Source organism: Centruroides sculpturatus, unplaced genomic scaffold (genome assembly GCF_000671375.1).
Source record: "Centruroides sculpturatus isolate CEXI.00-Female unplaced genomic scaffold, Cexi_2.0 scaffold461, whole genome shotgun sequence".
Taxonomy (NCBI): Eukaryota; Metazoa; Arthropoda; class Arachnida; order Scorpiones; family Buthidae; genus Centruroides; species Centruroides sculpturatus.
In genome coordinates this window covers 12,467-33,478 of record NW_019384704.1, presented here as the reverse complement: position 1 = coordinate 33,478, position 21,012 = coordinate 12,467, and the positions used below count along the sequence as shown (strand labels likewise).

General features: G+C 32.0%; 1 protein-coding gene and 1 long non-coding RNA gene across 2 annotated transcripts in view; both read right to left on the bottom strand.

The window, feature by feature from the left end:
- The window catches only part of LOC111627630 (cytochrome P450 4C1-like), a 19,751-nt gene extending 6,255 nt beyond the window's left edge, over positions 1-13,496 (bottom strand). Inside the window, exons 1-5 of the mRNA XM_023371214.1 lie at positions 13,248-13,496; positions 13,063-13,175; positions 12,905-12,993; positions 12,646-12,836; positions 12,513-12,582 (exon numbers count right to left, since the gene is read on the bottom strand). Of these exons, the coding sequence (XP_023226982.1) occupies positions 12,513-12,582; positions 12,646-12,836; positions 12,905-12,993; positions 13,063-13,116 (404 nt within the window). The 5' untranslated portion in view covers positions 13,117-13,175; positions 13,248-13,496. The remainder of the gene's footprint in view (positions 1-12,512; positions 12,583-12,645; positions 12,837-12,904; positions 12,994-13,062; positions 13,176-13,247) is intronic.
- Positions 75-864, bottom strand: LOC111627637. The gene is made up of 4 exons (XR_002757043.1): positions 616-864; positions 431-543; positions 273-361; positions 75-204 (listed from the first exon to the last, which is right to left on the bottom strand). It is a non-coding gene; the product is annotated as an uncharacterized LOC111627637 (long non-coding RNA).
- Positions 13,497-21,012: the final 7,516 nt, after the last annotated feature.

Below are 21,012 nucleotides of genomic sequence, written 5' to 3'. Positions count from 1 at the left end.
AATTCTTCGTTAAGACAATTTATGTCCAAAGTGCAATATTTCATCCATTTCAGGGCATAAAAAATTTCACCTTGCTGCAGATTTTTTAATTTTTCGACTAAAAAATTTGAATGCTCCATGAGCACATTTTGACGATTTTTAAGATTCCAAAGGTGAAAATATGAAGCTAAATATCTTCTCCTTCTTCTCCAATTATCATCAGGACTTTATTTGATTAAACACAGAAAATTGAAAACAACAACATTTTAAATAAATGTAAAATAATACATTACCTGTAGAAAATAGTATTTTTTCCAAACACTGGAATAAAGAAATCGTAAGTAGCATCCTTATTGATAAAACTGTTGCTTTTTAGAACTTCCTACAAAAAGCAATAAATTTTCATTTATAATAAACATATTATATAACTATATACAGTATTATTCATTACCTTTGCAGATTCCGGGTGTATGAAAATAAACACTTTATATCCACATATGTTCATGTATACAACTTTCTCTTTTTGAAATAATATAGAGAGTCCAAGTAGTACATTCGAAGTAACTTCATAAAGAGGAAACAATTATTTATATATTCATAAATAATCAAATTTTTCGATAAAAGGTAATAACATACGTATGCCTAAAGTCGATTTGTAGTATTCTCTGTCACGTGAAAGAAATAATCTATTCCACAAAAAATGGTAAAACGGATATAGATGGAAGTTTTTTCATTTTCATATCCTGAACATTTCTTTTATTTTCTCGTAGATTTTTATCTGTTATTAAATAAAAGTAAATATGAACTTTGCATCGCATTTCGCATAGAACCTCAACGTTGTCGGTTTGGATTGAAGTTACACTGGTAAGTGAAAAATGTGCTAAATGTAATTATTACTTGCTTTATCAAAACTGAAAATCTATCAACTGTGTTCTTTCTTATTTGTTGTTTTAACGACTTTAGTTCCCGAGGCTTAATTAATTTTCGCTCGGAAAATGCTTAATGTATTGGCTCTTTGATATTAAATAATTATTTCCACTTAAAAGAAAATCTGACAGCCAAAGAAAGTGCTGGGAAATAACTGCAATGAAATAAATACTCTCAAAAACGTGTTTTTATAGAAAAACTATATAAAAAAGTTAAAATAACCATTTGAAAAATATAGCTGCAATGATTGTTATTCTTTGATTTGACACAGAGCGAAAATTTACGTGTGCATTCTACATTGTTTACAACCTGATTGACCTTTTTTCCAGGAAATTTACATGTAGGCCTACTGCACGTCTCTGGGAAAGATTTGTTTAAAGCACGCAGGGAACCAGTTTACCACATTTATTGAAATATAACACAAAATTCACAATCTTTATGCTGTTAAAATACAGGGGAACCGAACAAAAAGTATATATAAAAAATTCTAGTAAATAAAAAACAACAAATATCGGCTGATGTCATAAAAAACATCCAATAGTATTTCTAAAAATTTTACAAAAATCAAATCTGTCCTATAAAAGTTTAGAACGATTTGATTTAACCATATTAATATCTAAGCATATTAATATTTCGTATGATTTATTATCTAATGATAAAAAAACAGTATTAAATAAATTTAATTTAAAATACATTAACAGTAATAAAAAAATAATTCCCACTATTCTTGATAAAACAAACTATGTAATTCATTACAGAAATTTAAACTTTGATCTAGAACAGGGGTCGGCAATTTTTTGAGTCGGAGAGCCAAAATTACAATTCACAAAATTTCAAAGTTTTTAAAGAGCCACAAAATTTTTTCTTGCCAACAATAAATAGTACTCGAATAAATAAAGTTTTTTTTTTTTATAAATCTATTTATTCATATATAAATAGTGTTTTTCACAACAAATTAGATAATAGAAACATCCGACGACGGCGTCATTCGAGAGCTTCCGACGGACTGACGACAGTGACGACGCGTGTCACGGGGGAGGGGTGCGGTGAAAAGCGAGTACAAGTGGCTGAAAGGTAGAATCAGTGACGATTCAGAACGATTTTTAAATGATTTTTTTTTTTATAAAATAAATAATATTTGAGTATGGAACTAAAGAGCCGCAGCTTCATATCCAAAGAGCCGCATGTGGCTCGCGAGCCTCAGGTTGCCGACCCCTGATCTAGAAGAATGACCGATTATGACGATTATTTTTTAAATTAATAAATGAAAGTTTTTTTAGCAAAACATATCAAAATGTATCTGAAAAGTAGCCACGACATTAAATCAATATCGCAGATATCCATCTAAACTGTATGTAGAAAAATTTCAAATTATAAACGATAATCTCACAGTTTTTAAAATAAAAAAATTTAATTTATATCTAAACCAATTTATATTGGTTTTGCGTATTAGAATTAAGCAAATTACACATTTATGAAACTTTTTATAAAATACTTAAAAATAGGTAGGGTGAACACAGATTCTCTGACATTTCAAATTTATACAAACGATGTTTATGAGGATTTTAAATCGTTTCCCGATATTTTTGATAGTAGTTACTATTCCAAAACTCACAAATTATATAACGAAACTAACACATATAAATTGGGATATTTTAAAGACAAAACACTGTCAAAACCGATAATTGAATTTTGCTCCCTAAACACAAAAATGTATTCTTATATTTTTGATAAACAAAACAAAAACACTGTTGAGGGAATTAAAAAATCTGTTGTAAAGACATTTAATCATGGTAAATATAAAGAAGTTTTATTCAAAAGAGAGCTATTAAGGCATCAGCGATATGAAATTAAAAGCAAAATTCATGTAGTAACAACGTATCTACAAAATAAAATTTCTCTTTTTCCATTTTACGATAAAAAGTTCATTTTAGATAATGGAACAGACGTGCTATCGTTTGGTCACTGCAATTTCTACTTTTAATTCTTGCAGATATTATAATATCATCATCTTCTTCGCGATATGTCTTTTTAATATTATACAAAACTAATGTAATACATAGCATTTGTAGTAAAACCTACCCGTGTTTAAAGCAGACGTGTAATACAGCGGCATCGTTAAAATTGCCAAATAATAAAACAAACGATTGTAAACTTTTTATAATAACCAATAAAACAGCATTACCGATATTCAACAAATATTTTATAAAATGTGATTGTATGAAATGTAATATTAAATAAATATTTTATTTTTTAGAATTTTAATATTTTAATAAATTATCCGAAAATGTAAAAATCGCCAAAAAGGCTTTTGTGGGAGCAGTTGGATATGATCTATTCTGTAATAATGGCTTTAAAATTAATCCAAATAAACAAAAATTAATAGCTTAAAATGTTCTTTATCCATGAATAATATTATAATTAATGCAGAAGTAATTGCTTGTGACTACCGTAGAAACATCAAGGTTCTGATGTATAATTTCGGACAGTGTCAGTTCTGATATTTTAACTTCAAAGCAAGTGTTTTTTTTTTTACTTAAAGAATTTGAAAACTTTAATAAATTATCCGAAAATGTAAAAATCGCCAAAAAGGCTTTTGTGGGAGCAGTTGGATATGATCTATTCTGTAATAATGGCTTTAAAATTAATCCAAATAAACAAAAATGAATAGCTTTAAAATTTCCTTTATCGATGAATAATATTATAATTAATGCAGGAGTAATTGCTTGTGACTACCGTAGAAACATCACAGTTCTGATGTATAGTTTTGGACAGGAAATTATTATTTTTGAAAATTATGCATTGGACTCTATATTGGAAGAGATTGATTAGACATCATTGACAGAGAAGAAAAATGCTTTGGAGAATGTACAGAAATTACCTTTTCTCAAAAAGAATTTTGCACTCAATTATTTTATATATGTTTACTCAAGTACTACGTACTCAATTTAAATCTGTATTCAATTCAAATAATGTAGCCCAATAAACAAATAGAGGAGAAGGTGGTATTATGGAATCCCATTTTGATTATAGTAAATTAAAAATAAGGTATTATAACTACATCCACATTTTTTTGTGAGAAAAGTACTGCTAACTATTCAACTAAATGTTCCTAATTGGACTTTTCGCTAGTTTAAATATAATTATAGTTTTTGAAGACTTTTGTACAAAAAGTCAGAAAGTAGGCTTAGGGAAAACAGGGTGGTAATATGGAACATTACGGTATGTTTTCAAAAAATGCTTTAATGTATTTAAAAACAAATAGGAAAGTACAAAAAATGTTAAATAATTACAAAATTACTTACTCCAGTGTATTATAACGCAAAAATGATTTAATAATAATAATAATAATAAAGAAATGTACAATAAAGAAGCTAATCATTTACAAAAATCACAAATATAATGCTCCTATAGAGTTAGGTATCTATTTTTACTTTTTTCATTTTCCTTCTATTTTTTCATTAATGTACCACATATTTCTACAAAAGTTAGACGGGTTCTATATTAAAAGCACCAATGGGGTCCGTATTTCACGCATCGCCATCTCGAATTAACTTATGCCTGTCAAGACCAAATTTTAAAAAACGTGAACATCACACAGATTAATATACCCCTAAGTCTCTGGAACGGAATACGTGCACCAGCGAACGTATTACTACAGGATTTATATTTTAGAAATAATTAAATTCACTTAGCTTTCAAAACTTTCGGATTTCGTAATGCACAAATATGCTGATTCACTACAGACAACCGTTTAACTGAAGTGAAACGAGTTTTCCCCTCGCTAAGGATGTCTGCCTAGTGCAGTTCAGACACAATCCGCTACAGTTCAGTTAATTTATTATCAGTTTGAAATGGAGAGGTTCCATAATACCACCTTTTCCTCTAATACAATATAATAAGAAGCTTACAGCAGAGATACACAAACATTTTATATACAGTAATAGACAAACTCAGAATGTGGAGATTTGCAAAAATTTGCGAAGTTGAAATTTGACGCGATTCCGATACTTTTTTTTATGTATATGTACTGTACATGAGAACTTCAAAAGTAAAATCGGACATTCTTTTATAAATATTCCATATTTAAATCATAAATAATGCATTAAAAGTAATCGCAAAGCATCACGTCACGTGGTAGACAATTAAATGTTAATATTTAAAAATTGAGCTTATAATTCTCTGCATATTTGTTCCATGTCGAATCATTTTCCTGTTGTTTTCTTCCGTTTCTCCATTTCTTTCCTATTGAATATATCACAAGAAGAAAAATAATAACTAAACTTAACCGAATTTGGAACGAACTCAACAGACACATGATCAATATTTTTTCTTGATCTGCAGTTTTCGATGCGGTTCGTAATAATCAAATATCTATGCGTAAAACAAGAGCCGAATAATGCCAATCAGAATCAGAGTTTTTTGCCAAGTGATCACAGTCTTCCTATTATAGAAGACTAACTTCGCACTACGAGACTTAACTTCTCCCACTTGTTCTCTCGAGCTTCGAAAATTTAATTTATGTAATTCGTAATTTAAGTACATTTTGATAATTACCATTTACTAAGTACTTACTAATAATTACTTATAAGTACTAATAATTAAATCTTACTTTAATTTATATTATAGTTGAGTTATTAAGGGTAACGACGTTACCTATTCCGACGACGATAGTGCGCCATAACCGGTTCTGTTACTCCGACTCTTTCTTAATTCTTAACTTTTTAAGTATATAAAACGGAAAAGTATTGGAATCGTGTGAAATTTGACCCCTCAAGTGTTTTTTACAGATCTACACGTTTGGAGACCTCCCGAATACCTGAAAAAAGTCTATAAAAAGGGAAAAATTCGCGCGCGCGTGTGTATTGGCGTCTAATTTGTTTAGAGATAACAAAATGTGACTCTGTGGCTCGCGTGTAAAGGGGCATTAATACTATTAAATGTTGGTTTTTAATTAAAGGTCGACAGGGTGAAGACATAAAGTGGTCACGTGTCGTATCTCTTAATGAATATTTTACTCGTTATTAGCGTTCAAAATTTTAAATAAAATAAAACTCGTCTGTACCCTCAAAGTAAGCTTTTTTGTCATTTTATAATAGTACAGTAAAACCCCGTTAAGATGTTTTCGCCTAAAATGTTAGAATGTGTATAGGGACACGACTTAGTTAACCACTTTGACGTTTAATAACTAACTCCTGTGTTAAACCATCTGACTCGATTTGACCACTCTGACCACAGAAATTATTATGCTTCAAACAGGATGAATACACACAGTCTAACATCCACGCATATAAGAAAAAAACCTCGAATCTTTTGCATATCTCGAAATGTCGAGGTGTCCTGAGTCCAAAAATGTAAAAATTTGGAAAGGGTTATTTTTTGACGGAGCACTACACTTTCCCTCTGTTTTATATAACAGCTGGAAAAGTAAAAATTTTCGAATACATATTTATAAGCCTATATTACTTAGAAAAGTCTTTTAGCTTTGGAATAAAAAGTTTCTACGCTCTATCTTTATTAGAACTCTATTTATTGAATCTTTTATTTTGAGGTCACCTGATGACGTCAGAATTTCCGGGTCTCTTTCGGTAACAAGTCCTCCCCTGGTCGGAGTCGGACTTGGAGTCGGTAGATTTTTATACGACTACACAGCCCTGGTCAAGATGAAGCTTTCATATAAAATCAAATTTTACAGGAAAGCTTTTATACCGAAATTCTATACCAATGTTTATGTATAATGAGTGGTTCATTTATAATTCTCCCGACAAATATCTGGTAAAACACGTGTGTAATAAGGAAATTTATAAGAATAAATGTTATTTATTGTCGAGTGAACCTTTTAAATATTATGAAAATCAAGCCATTCATTCCTCTTAGCAGGCACTGATTGCAATCAGGCCGCAAAGGTATCAACGAAATGAACTGAACTAAATTCCTTTGGCTTTATGTTAATTATAATTGTTTTCGTTACAGTGAAACAAATATAAAGACGTTTAAGATCAAGTATGTAAAATCGATAAATGATGGAATAATAACGTCATAAAATACGTCCAAATAATAAGATTTACATCAGTCTGTGTTGTAATATGAAATGCAAATATAATCGGGGAAACGACCCTCGGAGTGAAACAATTGAACTCGAGCATACGAGGATTGGAGGTTTGTGCATCTCACCAACATTCTACCAATGTGAAGTTTTTTGTATCGCGTATCAAATGTGCAATTACGTGTCATTTTTTTATAAAATTACTTCCGAAAAATATTTTCTTGTCATACTGTCCAATTATCGCGTCGCCTTATTCAATTGACAGAACCCAACTCTCGAGAGCACGTGTTCCATTCCAGGTAAACATACTTCGGGGACGATATTCTTCAATGAAATCCCGGAAAACCAACCAAAAATGTATCAAAAATATCTTAATTTAATGCCCACAAGAAGAAAGGAATGTCGAAAATAAAATTTATATATTACCAGATATCNTATTGTCACGGAATGCCTGTAATGTTCACTAGGAGGCGAATAACGAAAAACCAGATAGATTTGAACCACTACGATAAAACGATAAGGTTTGAAATAGTTAAAGTAATATAATAATAGAAACCTTTCATGGCACGACCAAAGAAATACGCCACTGTGGGGGAACGTAAAGCTGCCACTGCTGCGAGACAAAGGGAGTGACGTGCGCAGGAAACATTACATAGAATAGCACAATCAACTTCTGGAGGCTTACAGAATGAAACTCATGAGCTCAGATCTGCAATGTTGCACAGGCAGGCAGAAGCAAAACGACGCAGAAGACAAAATGACACAACAAGGCAAATTGATTCCAAATAATAATACTTTTTTTTTACCAAAAATGTTGTGTATACAGAAGTTTTATGATGGGATAAATGATGGAATACAGAATACAGCTAAAGAATATCTTCAGTCCGTAATACAGAAATACTATTTGCTGTGTATTGATCTGTTAACATTACTTTTTAACATGAAGATTTGTATATATTTATATTTGATTTTTTAATCATATTAATTCTATTTATTCGAACAATTTCGAGTAAAGAATAGCTTCACTTTCTCATGTACAAATACTGTTTGCTGTTTGTGTATTGATATTTGAAGTTTAGTTTCTAAGATGAAGAATTGTATACATTTATATATATTAACTGCATCAAACTTTTAAACATTAAGCGCACACAACTTTCATACATTAAGTGCATTAAACATGCCTCAGAAATTTGTAATACTGCTGGAACGCCCACTAGGGGGCGTCCCAGGCTACTAGTAATAAATAAATTATAAAACATATAAATTATACTTTGTTTAAAAACAAAGCGAGTAGACAGCACAACAAGTATTACCGTTCTGTGCGCAAAACAAAGGATGAAATAATTTGTGTAACCAGCCCAAAATGTAGCCAAGTCAAATTTTTGTAGCCCAAAAAGTAGCCAGTGCGCCAAATGCTTTTTTAACGCCAAACTGAAAAATAAGTAGCCCAATTTTGCGCAAAGTAGCCAAATCTGGCAACGCTGTAACAGACTACCTATTGTTTAAAAGGCTCTTTAGTGGCGCAAGAAAACGGATTTTATAAAATAAAAAGCAGTTGAAACTGCATTTTTATGAATAAAAATTTGACAAACTATTTATCGTTCTACGACGAGTAAAATTTTTTCGTCGCGTTCACGGCTTTTAAGTAATGCATAAACCTTCGAGGCGCGAGGCCCTTCGGACCGCGAGGCATAGGCGGTGTCCCACGTTGCCCATGCCTTACGCCTCCCTTGGTCATAGAAATGATGTAATTTGAATATAAATTATTTATAAATACGTATGTCAAGTTATATTTTTATTACTACGTAAAATATATTTAAGAGTTTACGACCACTGTGATGGGTGAGACGTTGTTGAAACAAAGAAAAGTTATGCATTCCATCACGTACATAAACAGTGTCGTAATTCGCCAAGTGCAAATCAGCAAATTCGTAAAATTTTTGTTTACAGTCGACCCCCCTATAACACTTGATTATTCCGTTTTATATGAATTCTATGTTGTACGAGTCACTTAGATTTTACAAATATGTGTGCCAGGCTGTGAATGGCTCACATATTTGTAAAATCAAAGTGACTCGTACAACATGGAATTTATATAAAATGGAATAATCGACAGTGTTATAGGGGGGTCAACTGTACTTTGAACAACCCGGATAATCGAAAATCCGGATAATGGAGGTTCTACTGTATATAGTAATAGAATAAAATTTTCCATATTAAAACTTACAATACATATGCTCTGGTATAAGGTCCTAGACAGAACAGAACAGAACCTTCACTAAAATTTACACTGGAATTATTTATATTTTAAAAAAATAGAAAATAAATGTTAAAGAAAAAAGTTCGTTTGTTTCAAAAACGCGACATTACATCATAAACAGACAGAATATAATCCCAAGATCGACTATCTCTGGTTAGGAGTTCAAACTCCTCTTAGAGTTTTTCCTCTCCTGCGAACCAACGCTTAACAACGAGTGAACAGCTACTTGAAAAGAGAAAAAAAGAGAAAAAGTCTAATCGAAATGGGCGATCAAGCGAAAAACTTATAAATATCTCCCCGGTGTCAAAAAGCATGGGCGCGGCTGGACTCGGGTTGTCTATGTCAGTTTTTTCTATTGCAACAAACAACAATACCCTGTGTCGTTGAAGGACATGATCTTAGATCATTCTGACACGGGGATTAACGATTTTGCAACTTTGTCATCTAATCAACAATAGTTAGATATAAATATGTTATACCCCGTGGTATAACACATGTCAAAAGAAAAAGCAAATGAACGATGTTTGAGATGTCGCGATATAACACCTGTTTTGTTTGTTTTCGATCATCATTTCAACATGCTTTTTACTTACACTACTGTTATATATAAAAGAGGAAATATGCTGCTATAAGTAAAAAAAACCGAATATTTTAAATTTTTGCTTAGTTCAATGTCACGACTTGGTGAATTTACTGACACTTGGCAAATAATTTCATCATCAACCTTTAATCCATATAGATACGCGTTTCGGGCTATTGCCCCTCTTCAGTCTGTTACAATAGGTTGTATCTTGTGAACGTCTGTCAGGCACCTTCCGCACTACGTCTTCCCACTCCCCTTCCCTTCCCTTCACAGTGAACTAAACAAAAGTATTAACAGTAATGGTAATAACACAGTCGTTACTAAACGAGATGATCAGTGAAGATACTGAAGTGGAGCTAAAAAACAATTAGATTATTTTGTTATTGATAAATAAATTTAATATCAACTGTGTCAAGAAAATACCAAAGTAGATGGGTTTCAGTCAGCAGTGGCCAAAAAGCAAAGTAAATGAAAAATTTCAGTCAGGAGTCTTGCAATATGATTGGCATTCATCACGAAAATATACAATTGATATTAATTATAATTATGAAAATTATTGAATATACAACTTTTATTTGATTTGTGTCAAGATTATTATGAAGAAAAAATGAGTCTGACTAACGAATGTCGAAAAAGCAGTTTCCAATGACAAAGAAATTTTACTCAGGAGTCAGGGTGTGTTATTGACATGCATCAGAATAATGCATAATATTTACTGAAAGAGGCAACGAGATAGAGAGTCAAAGATGGTGTCAGCATGCATTCAATAAAATGGAAAATCAATTTACAGTAGCTCTGCTCCAAAATCTACGAGTGCCAGCAAATACCAGTCTTTACTGGATATGCCTTTTCGTTTAAAATTTGGAAGTGGTTTCAGTTTTTTCAACAGCACAACACCTATATAAACACAGTTCACTCAACATTTTAATGGATGGGCTTCAAGTTATGTATTTGCCATCTGAAATCCCGAATTTGGTACTTATAAATAAACGCATGGAAAAGGGGATTTATAGTACAGAATTGCAGAATTTACAGAGGTATAAAGATATTGTCCCATACTATAAAGATTTGGGAGAAAATTGTAGAAAGAAGGATTAGGCAGGAATCTGAGATTGGAGAGGAACAGTTTGGCTTTTTGCCGGGAAAGACTATGACTGTTGCAAAAACAGGTGTGGAAAGGCACAGGGAAATGCGGAAAGATTAGCACATAGTGTTCAAAGATTTAGAAAAGGTTTATGATATAGTACTGAAACAATAGGTATGGAGATGTATGAGGAAAAAGAATGTTCCGAAGAAATATGTTAGGCTCGTGAAGGAAATGAATGAGGGAGCAAAGACACAAGTTAAGAGTAGTGCAAGCACTACAGAAGGGTTCTCCGTTAATGTCGGTTTACATCAGGGATCGGCCCTTAGACCTTATTTGTTTGACCTGATAATGGACGTTTTAGTGTGTGACGAGAAGTCTGAGGTTCCGTGGAGCATGCTGTTTGCGAAAGATATGCTGTATTCTTTCCCAACCGAAGGCTGATTAAAAACTGGAAGATGGAAGAAAAGTTTTGGAAGAAAGGGGCATGAGGATACTAAAGGGGCATGAAGAGAACTAAAACAGCATATAGGATTCTGAATGCTAGGAATGAGTTTAAAATAAAAAAATGTGCCTCTCACTTTTGTTGCGAGTTTTAAATATCTTAACACATTTGTCGAGATAAGAAGTAAATTGAACTCGGAGGTGCAGCATATATTTCTATGTGGATGGATGAACTTGATGAAGCTGAGAGGTGTGTTATGCGACAAAAAGTTAGCTTCAAGCTGAAAGGAAAATTGTATAAATCGGTTGTTGGACCTGCAAGGTTATATGGAGCTAAGACATGGGCAATAACAAAAGCCCAAGAAAGAAAAATGGAGGAGCAGAGATGAAAATGCTCAGATGGATGTGTGGAGTGTCAAAGAAGAATAGAATAAGGAATGATTTTGTTAGAGGTTCTGTTAAGGTAGACCCCATTGGCAAAAAGGTTTATCAATGTAAGTTGAAGTGGTTTGGCCACGTACAGCGAACAATAATTATTATGAAGTGATAATTATATTGAAAAGAAAATCGGAAAAACTGCTAGTAAAAGAAAAGAGAAAAAAAGGAAAACCAAAATTGCGTTGGAAAGATAAGGTGGACGAAGACTTGAACCAGAAGAGACTTAAGAGTGAAGAAGCCCTTCATAGAGAGAAACGGAAATGACGTATTAGAGAAAAACGCCGACCCATATAAACATGGGGAAAAGCGAAGATAAAGAAGAAGAAGAAGAAAAAGAAGAAAAATAAGAAAACGCATGGAGTGAATTGGCTCGAGGTGTATAAGAAACAGGCGAACAATATAAGTCAGTTGATGAACTGAAAACCGCCATTGCATAGTGCTAAAAAATTCTAATGTGAATACGATGCAAACCTGATTCAATAATGAGGTATAGTTTATAATGTCAGATTTAATGGAAATGGCTTCATTGGTCACTATGAGTACGAAATAATCAATGATTTTAAAATTTTGTAACATCTAATTTTTAAACTTCTTAAAATTCTTGTGAAATAAATCAACAACAACATATTTGTGTTCTTAAAATTTGTTAAAGTTGTTATAAAAATTTTCCAATCCATCGTATGTTATGCATCATTGTGTAAAGACTACTGGAAAAATTAAAACAATTTACATTGTACTGAATTTTCCATACCTGTTCATTGCTGTGATGTATTCTTCATAATTTTCAGATTGAGACATTAGAAAAATTCCTAATATTACATCTACATAAAAATAAATTGGTGTTAATAATGTTTAAATAAATATATTACAGTAGAGATGAATACCTGCAGCTATGTCCAAAGTGCAATATTTCATCCATTTCAGGGCATAAAAAATTTCACCTTGCTGCAGATTTTTTAATTTTTCGACTAAAAAATTTGAATGCTCCATGAGCACATTTTGACGATTTTTAAGATTCCAAAGGTGAAAATATGAAGCTAAATATCTTCTCCTTCTTCTCCAATTATCATCAGGACTTTATTTGATTAAACACAGAAAATTGAAAACAACAACATTTTAAATAAATGTAAAATAATACATTACCTGTAGAAAATAGTATTTTTTCCAAACACTGGAATAAAGAAATCGTAAGTAGCATCCTTATTGATAAAACTGTTGCTTTTTAGAACTTCCTACAAAAAGCAATAAATTTTCATTTATAATAAACATATTATATAACTATATACAGTATTATTCATTACCTTTGCAGATTCCGGGTGTATGAAAATAAACACTTTATATCCAAATATGTTCATGTATACAACTTTCTCTTTTGGAAATAATGTAGAGAGTCCAAGTAGTACATTCGAAGTAACTTCATAAAGATAAAAAAGTTATTTATATATTCATAAATAATCAAATTTTTCGATAAAAGGTAATAACATACGTATGCCTAAAGTCGATTTGTAGTATTCTCTGTCACGTGAAAGAAATAATCTATTCCACAAAAAATGGTAAAACGGATATAGATGGAAGTTTTTTCATTTTCATATCCTGAACATTTCTTTTATTTTCTCGTAGATTTTTATCTGTTATTAAATAAAAGTAAATATGAACTTTGCATCGCATTTCGCATAGAACCTCAACGTTGTCGGTTTGGATTGAAGTTACACTGGTAAGTGAAAAATGTGCTAAATGTAATTATTACTTGCTTTATCAAAACTGAAAATCTATCAACTGTGTTCTTTCTTATTTGTTGTTTTAACGACTTTAGTTCCCGAGGCTTAATTAATTTTCGCTCGGAAAATGCTTAATGTATTGGCTCTTTGATATTAAATAATTATTTCCACTTAAAAGAAAATCTGACAGCCAAAGAAAGTGCTGGGAAATAACTGCAATGAAATAAATACTCTCAAAAACGTGTTTTTATAGAAAAACTATATAAAAAAGTTAAAATAACCATTTGAAAAATATAGCTGCAATGATTGTTATTCTTTGATTTGACACAGAGCGAAAATTTACGTGTGCATTCTACATTGTTTACAACCTGATTGACCTTTTTTCCAGGAAATTTACATGTAGGCCTACTGCACGTCTCTGGGAAAGATTTGTTTAAAGCACGCAGGGAACCAGTTTACCACATTTATTGAAATATAACACAAAATTCACAATCTTTATGCTGTTAAAATACAGGGGAACCGAACAAAAAGTATATATAAAAAATTCTAGTAAATAAAAAACAACAAATATCGGCTGATGTCATAAAAAACATCCAATAGTATTTCTAAAAATTTTACAAAAATCAAATCTGTCCTATAAAAGTTTAGAACGATTTGATTTAACCATATTAATNAGAAATCAAGTGCAGAATCCCGTGTTACACTGTTCATTCTTAACACTTCTTATAAAACGTAATACTGAATATTTCCATTCGTAATGAATATATTACATAACTAGGCATGTAATATTACCTTTGCAGATTCTGGATGTAAGAAAAAGATTAATTTATATCCAAATATGTTTATACAGACGACTTTCTCGTTTGTGAATAGCATAGGAAGTCCGGTAGAGAGATTTCTATTAATCGGAAAGTTACGAAAAAATATTTATGTATTCCTAAACAGTGAAATTACTCAATAAAATATTAATGACTTACATTTGCCGATGTGTGAATCGTGGTATTGTTTGTCACGTTGAGAAAATACAATGTTCCACAAAAATGGTAAAAAGGACATAGTCGGAAGATTCATTTTTATTTCCTGGCCGTTGTCTTTATTATCTGAAAAATTAATGTCTGTTATAAAAATAAAAGTTGATAACGAGCGTCGTCAGAATGACGAGCAGTAATTTTTTTATCATATTTTTTATTTATTTAATTTAAAATATATGACCTCGACTCAAATTAGTTGTGGTTTGCCTCTGTACAGTACATCATACTTTTCCTTTAACAACAGAGTCGTGCCGGTCATTTCTCTAATACCTTTCAGGGGGAAATATTTGAATTGGAATAATACGACTTCCGATTTTCACGAAAGTTCTTTTATAGTTATTCAGGGCCGCACGTGCAGAAGATGTCCACGGCTTGTCTCGTTCGTCGTATATTTTACCACGTTCTTGAAATTAAAGAAGGCAACCGATAGTAGGAATTTTTAGGCCTACAGTTATTTCGAATTTCAGCTCAACAACTATGTATTGTACATCATAAAAGTACTTTGTTTTCATTTTGTTATATTCGATTTATTCATACAAGCAATTGTATTATATTGCAATCGTACAAATAAGTTTCGTTAACAATGTTAGAATATGCAAAATGTATATTTTGAAATAATTATTGGATATTTTTTAAGTTGTAAATAATATTTTTATTGCTAAATTCTGTTTGCTCGTATTGTAGATAATTCAGTAAACTAGGAGCACTTTCAAGTGCAGCAACGGTTTGCAAACTCGTTTTACATCATAAAGGATGCGCTATATTTAAGCTACTTGTCACTTTGCATAAGCAGTAGAGAATGTGGTATTATGGACCCCAATTACATTATAGTGAATTGTAAAGAAGTTATCATAACTACACCCACATTTTTTGTGCGAAAAGTGCTGGTAACTATTAAACTAAATGTTCCTAATTGGATGTTTCGCTAGTGTAATTATAAGTATGGTTTTTGACGGCTTCGGTACAAAAAGTCAGAAAGATGACTTAGGGAAAACCGAGTGGTAATATGGAACCTTACTGTATGTTTTCAAAAAATGCTTTAATGTATCCAAAAACAAAGAGGATAGTACAAAGAATATTAAATAATTACAAAATTATTTACTCCAATGTATTTTATCGAAAAAATGCTTTTATGATAGAAAAACATGACCTCCATCAACAATATATATTCCAGCAGCTTTTTTTTCGATATTCTCGGGAAGAATTGACTTTCTACCTAGTGTCTTTTTCACAAATCGCTCCGGACAAATGTCTGCTTGCAAAGAGAGAGTTCGGAAGAGTTGGGTTCCATATTAAAAGCACCAATGCATCGCCATCTCGAATGAACTTATGTCTGTCAAGATCAAACTTCAAAAAACGTGAAACTCACACAGATTGACGGTCTTTAAGGCCATTTGTGAATTTTTTTTTGAATTTTTGGAATGTTTTTAAGTCTCCAANACCTTTCTCATTATCATTTTATCTTTTGGCCTTTCTCTCCTTTCCCCGAATTTGAGTCTATACTCCTTTGAGTCACAACTTCAGTTTTATTTAATATACCTTCCTCATTCACACATTTCCAAGTATTTGAAAATGTTTCCTTTTCACTCAAAATTAAAATATGTATAAAGGTTTACTGCTTTGTGAAACGTCTTTTTTGAATTTGTGCCGTTAAAATAAATAAATAAATAAATAAATAAAATAAAATAAAAAAATCTGTCGGTTTTTTACACGTTTATTGGGCCACATTGGAACTTGCCTTGGGCCGCATGCGGCCCGCGGGCCGCGGGTTGGACACCCCTGCGCTACAGTTCAGTTAATTTATTATCAGTTTGAAATGGATAGGTTCAATAATACCACCTTTTTTTAAATATAATATAATAAAAAGCAAACAACAGAGATGCACGAACATTTTATATACACTAGTAGACAAACATTCTCAGAATGTGGAGATTCGCAAAAATTTGCGAAGATGAAATTTGACGCGATTCCGATACTTTTTTTATGTATACGTGCACGAGAACTTCAAAAGTAAAATCGGACATTCTTTTATAAATAATGCATTAAAAGTAATCGCAAAGCGTCACGTCACGTGGTAGAAAATCGACCAACAAAATGTTAATATTTAAAAATTGAGCTTATAATTTTATAAATATTCGATATTCTGACATAAAACCTTCAAAGGAACCACAAAAGAGGTGGTCGGTTCAGTGGCGTAGCGTGGGTGTCAGCCTCCCGGGGCGGAGGAATATTTCGCCCGCCTTATTTAGGTATCTCAATTTAAAAGATTAAAATTCAATTTCGTCACAGAATAAGAAATGAAAAGTTCAGTGCTAGTGTTGCCACCTTATTAAAATCTCTGACCTGGAAGGCAGGTGAGGTTTGTTCGAATAGAAGTTCCTGACGCATGCATATGCCATTTTGCAATGCGAAGAATAATGTGCAGTGCATGCTGGTTCTAAATCAGTTACAGTTAGCGACTAGGGAGACTTTGATAGGAGTAACGCAAGTGAACTAGCTGTATTGGATATTGGAGATATATATATATATATATACGAATAAATCGTACAAGCAAAACAAAACAGAAAAAGTCAACAGGTTTCTCCCGATATCCCCGGAGGGTGAGTCGATTCCCAAACTATCCGGATGGATGGTAACAATATTCCGTGCTCATTTCAATTGGTTCGAGTCGTAGGTGGACGATAATATGAAATAAGATGATTCAAATTCTTACAACATATTAATATTTATTGTGAAGTTTTTCCGCCCTTTAAAAAGTGCCACCCGGGGCGGACCGCCCCTGCCGCCTCCACTACGCAACGCTACTGGGTCGGCTGTCGAAAGAATTCTTAAGCGTAAGCAGACATTTTCTAGATTTTCCGCAAGCTTAGTTGGTGTCGCGAAAATCCCTCTCGTTGAAAATCAATTCGAAATTGCAGTACTGTATTTGGAATTTCAAAACGATCCAAAGAATTTATTCAAAGTTTAAGACTTCCGTATCGCTCATCGCGGACACTAAATATTTTAAATTTCATCCAAATCGGTTGGATGGTCTCAGAGATGTTAATCATTAAATTTAGCCCTTTAACATTAGACGTGTGGCTGAGCTCTACTATAAAGCTCTGTAGCGCCGTCGAGTCACTTCTTTCGTGTTAAATTAATGATATTTTAAAAATTAAACTAACGAAAAATATTCAATTATTGGCTTACCTCCAGATATAGATGAATTCTCTCCATGTTTGTTCGATGTCGAATCATTTTCCTGTTGTTTCCTTCTGTTTCTCCATTTCTTTCGTAGTGAATATATCACAAAAAGAGAATAAATAACTAAACTTAAGAGAATTTGGAACGAACTCAACAGACACATGGTCAATATTGCTCTGCAGTTTTCGTTGCGGTACTGTACGTAATAATCAAATATCTATGCGTAAAACAACAAGCGCCGAATAATGCTAATCAAAATCAGAGTTTTTCTGCCACGTGATTCACAGTCGGCCTATTATAGAAGACTAAATTCGCACTACGAGACTTGACTTTTCTCGAGCTTGAAAAATTTAATTTATGTTTTTTACTAGTTACAGCACAATTTCATTTAAAAAAAGGGGTTGTAATTTGAGTACATGTTGATTGTAGTTATATAATAATTAAATATTACTTTAATTTATGTTATGGTTGAGTTACAAAGGGTAAAGTCGTTAACTATTCCAAAGACAATGCGGACGGACAGACATATTCAGGAAAATTATATATAATTTAACATACGTAGAAAATTATCGATTTTTACTGTTAATATAATTCAAAAATTTTTATGATTTACGAATTTTCTGTTATGAATATTCGTTTAGTAAAATGGAAATAAAAAATTTACTGAATAAAAACATTTTCATACAATTCAATTGTGTAAGAGCTAAGAAAGTAAGAGTGATTCTCCCATTCTAAATTAAGTCGGTGAGGCAGAAACATCATGTAATCACGCTTATAGTTTAGTTTTTATAAAAATTTATTATTTGACATGGCAAAATAATTTCATGCTCTAGTGTAGAACCAATACCATTGTCAAGACCACGGCTGTGGAGTCCGACTCGTCAAAAAATCCGCCGACTCCGACTCTTTTTTAATTCTCAACTTGTTATGTATATAAAACGAAAAATATTAAAGTCGTGTCAAATTTGACCCTTCAAGTTTTTTTTACAAATTTACACTTTTGAGATCTCCCGAATTCCTGAAAAAAATCGATAAAAGGGAAAATATTCGCGCTCGCGTGTGTGTTGGCGTCTAATTTGTTTAATTTCTTTATTTTTTGTCCTGAGATATATTAAGAAACGAAATGCAACTCTGTGGCTCGCGTATAAAGGAGCATTAATACTATTAAATTTTTGATCTTAATTAAAGGTCGACAGGCTGAAGGCATAAAAGTGGTCACGTGTCATATCTCTTAATGAATATTTTACTCGTTATTAACTTTCAAAATTTAAAAAAATAAAATAAAACTCGTTTCTACCCTCAAAGTAAGTTTTTTGTCATTTTATAATAGTACAGTAAAACCTGTTAAGATGTTCTCGCCTAAGATGTTAGAATGTGTATGGGGACACAATTTAGTTCAACCACTCTGACGCTTAATAACTAACTCCTGTGTTAAACCATCTGTCTCCGTTTTGACCACTCTGACCACAGAAATTATTAAGCTTCAAACGGGATGAATAAAATCATGCCTCCACACAGCATAACATCCACACATATAGAAAAAAAAAACCTCGAATCTTTTGCATATCTCGAAATTTCAAAGTGTCCCGAGTCCAAAAATGTAAAAATTTTGAAAGTGTCATTTTTTGATGGAGCGCTAAACTGTCCTTCTGTTATACATAACAGCCGGAAAAGTAAAAATTTTCGAATATATATTTATATATTACTTAGAAAAGTCTTTTAGCTTTGGAATAAAAAGTTTCTACGCTCTATCTTTATTAGAACTCTATTTATTGAATCTTTTATTCTGAGGTCACCTGATAGCATCAGAATTTCCGGGTTTCTTTCGGTAACAAGTCCGCCCCTGGTCGGAGTCGGTAGATTTTTACACGACTACACAGCACTGGTCAAGATGAAGCTTTCGTGTAAAATCAAATTTTTCAGGATAGCTTTTATACCGAAATTCTACACCAATGTTTATGTATAATGATTGGTTCATTTATAATTCTCCCGACAAATATCTAGTAAAACACGTGTGCAATGAGGAAATTTATAAGAATAAATATTATTTATTGTCGAGTGAACCTTTTAAATGTTATGAAAATCAAGCCATTCATTCCTCTTAGCAGGCACTGTGTTCAATCAGGCCGCGAAGGTATCAATGAAATGAACTGAATTAAATTCCTTTAGCTTTTATGTTGATTATAATTGTTTTCGTTACAGTGAAACAAATATAAGGATGTTTAGGATCAAGTATGTGAGAACGTCTTTAAATGATGTAATAATAACGTCATAAAATACATCCAAATAATAAGATTTACATCAGACTGTGTAGTAATGTGAAATGCAAGTATAATTGGGGAAACGGCCCTGAAAGTGAAACAATTGAACTCAGGCATACGAGGATTGAAGGTTTGTGCGCTTCACCAACATTCTACCTATGTGAAGTGTTTTTTGTATCTCGTATCAAATATGTAATTACGCCTCACATTTCCTTAAAAAGTCCTTCCGGAAAATACTTTCTTGTCATATTTTTCCAATTATTGCTTTGCCTTATTTAATTGACAGAACTCATCCCTCGAGAGCACGTGTTCCATTCGAGCTAAACATCCTTCGAGGACGATACTTTTCAATGAAATACCAGAAAAACCATCAATATGTATAATAAATATTTTAATTTAGTGCCCACAGGAAGAAAGAAATTTCAAAAATCAAATGTGTATATCCACGTATATATACCTTTACACAATGAACAAGTCATAACTATACTGCTTATATATATGTTACAACACTATGTTACAGTCAAAACCCGTTTTTAGTTAGAACGCGTTTTAACTAGTTGAAACTAGTTTTAATTCAAATTCATTTTTGACTACAGTAAATTCTAGTTTTAAGTAGACAAAATCTGTTTTGTCTAGTTAATTTACTGCTGTACATGTTTTGACTTTAGACAAAACTAGTTTTAACTTTTAACATTAGTTAAAACTAATTTTAGCTACATAAATATGTTTGGGAGAAATAAAGTTGTGTGTAGTGATTCGGCGGAAGATGCCTAACATTTTGATTATGAAGAAAATTACAGCGCTAATTTGAGTTTAGGAGCCCTCTAATGAAAATATCATATTCTGGAGTATGTCTTTCAAATAAAAGTTTGGAGTTTGTTTTAAAAATTCTATACTGTGTTTGCAATGACGACTTTTTCACTGTCTGGCATTTTAAGCATCTCACCCCAAGTATCTGGGTGAGATGCCAAATGCCATTAGGGTAAGATAACAAATATAATTGCTTAAAATTAATTTTTGAATTTCTTAACCAAATTTAATTTATTGCATATGTAGTA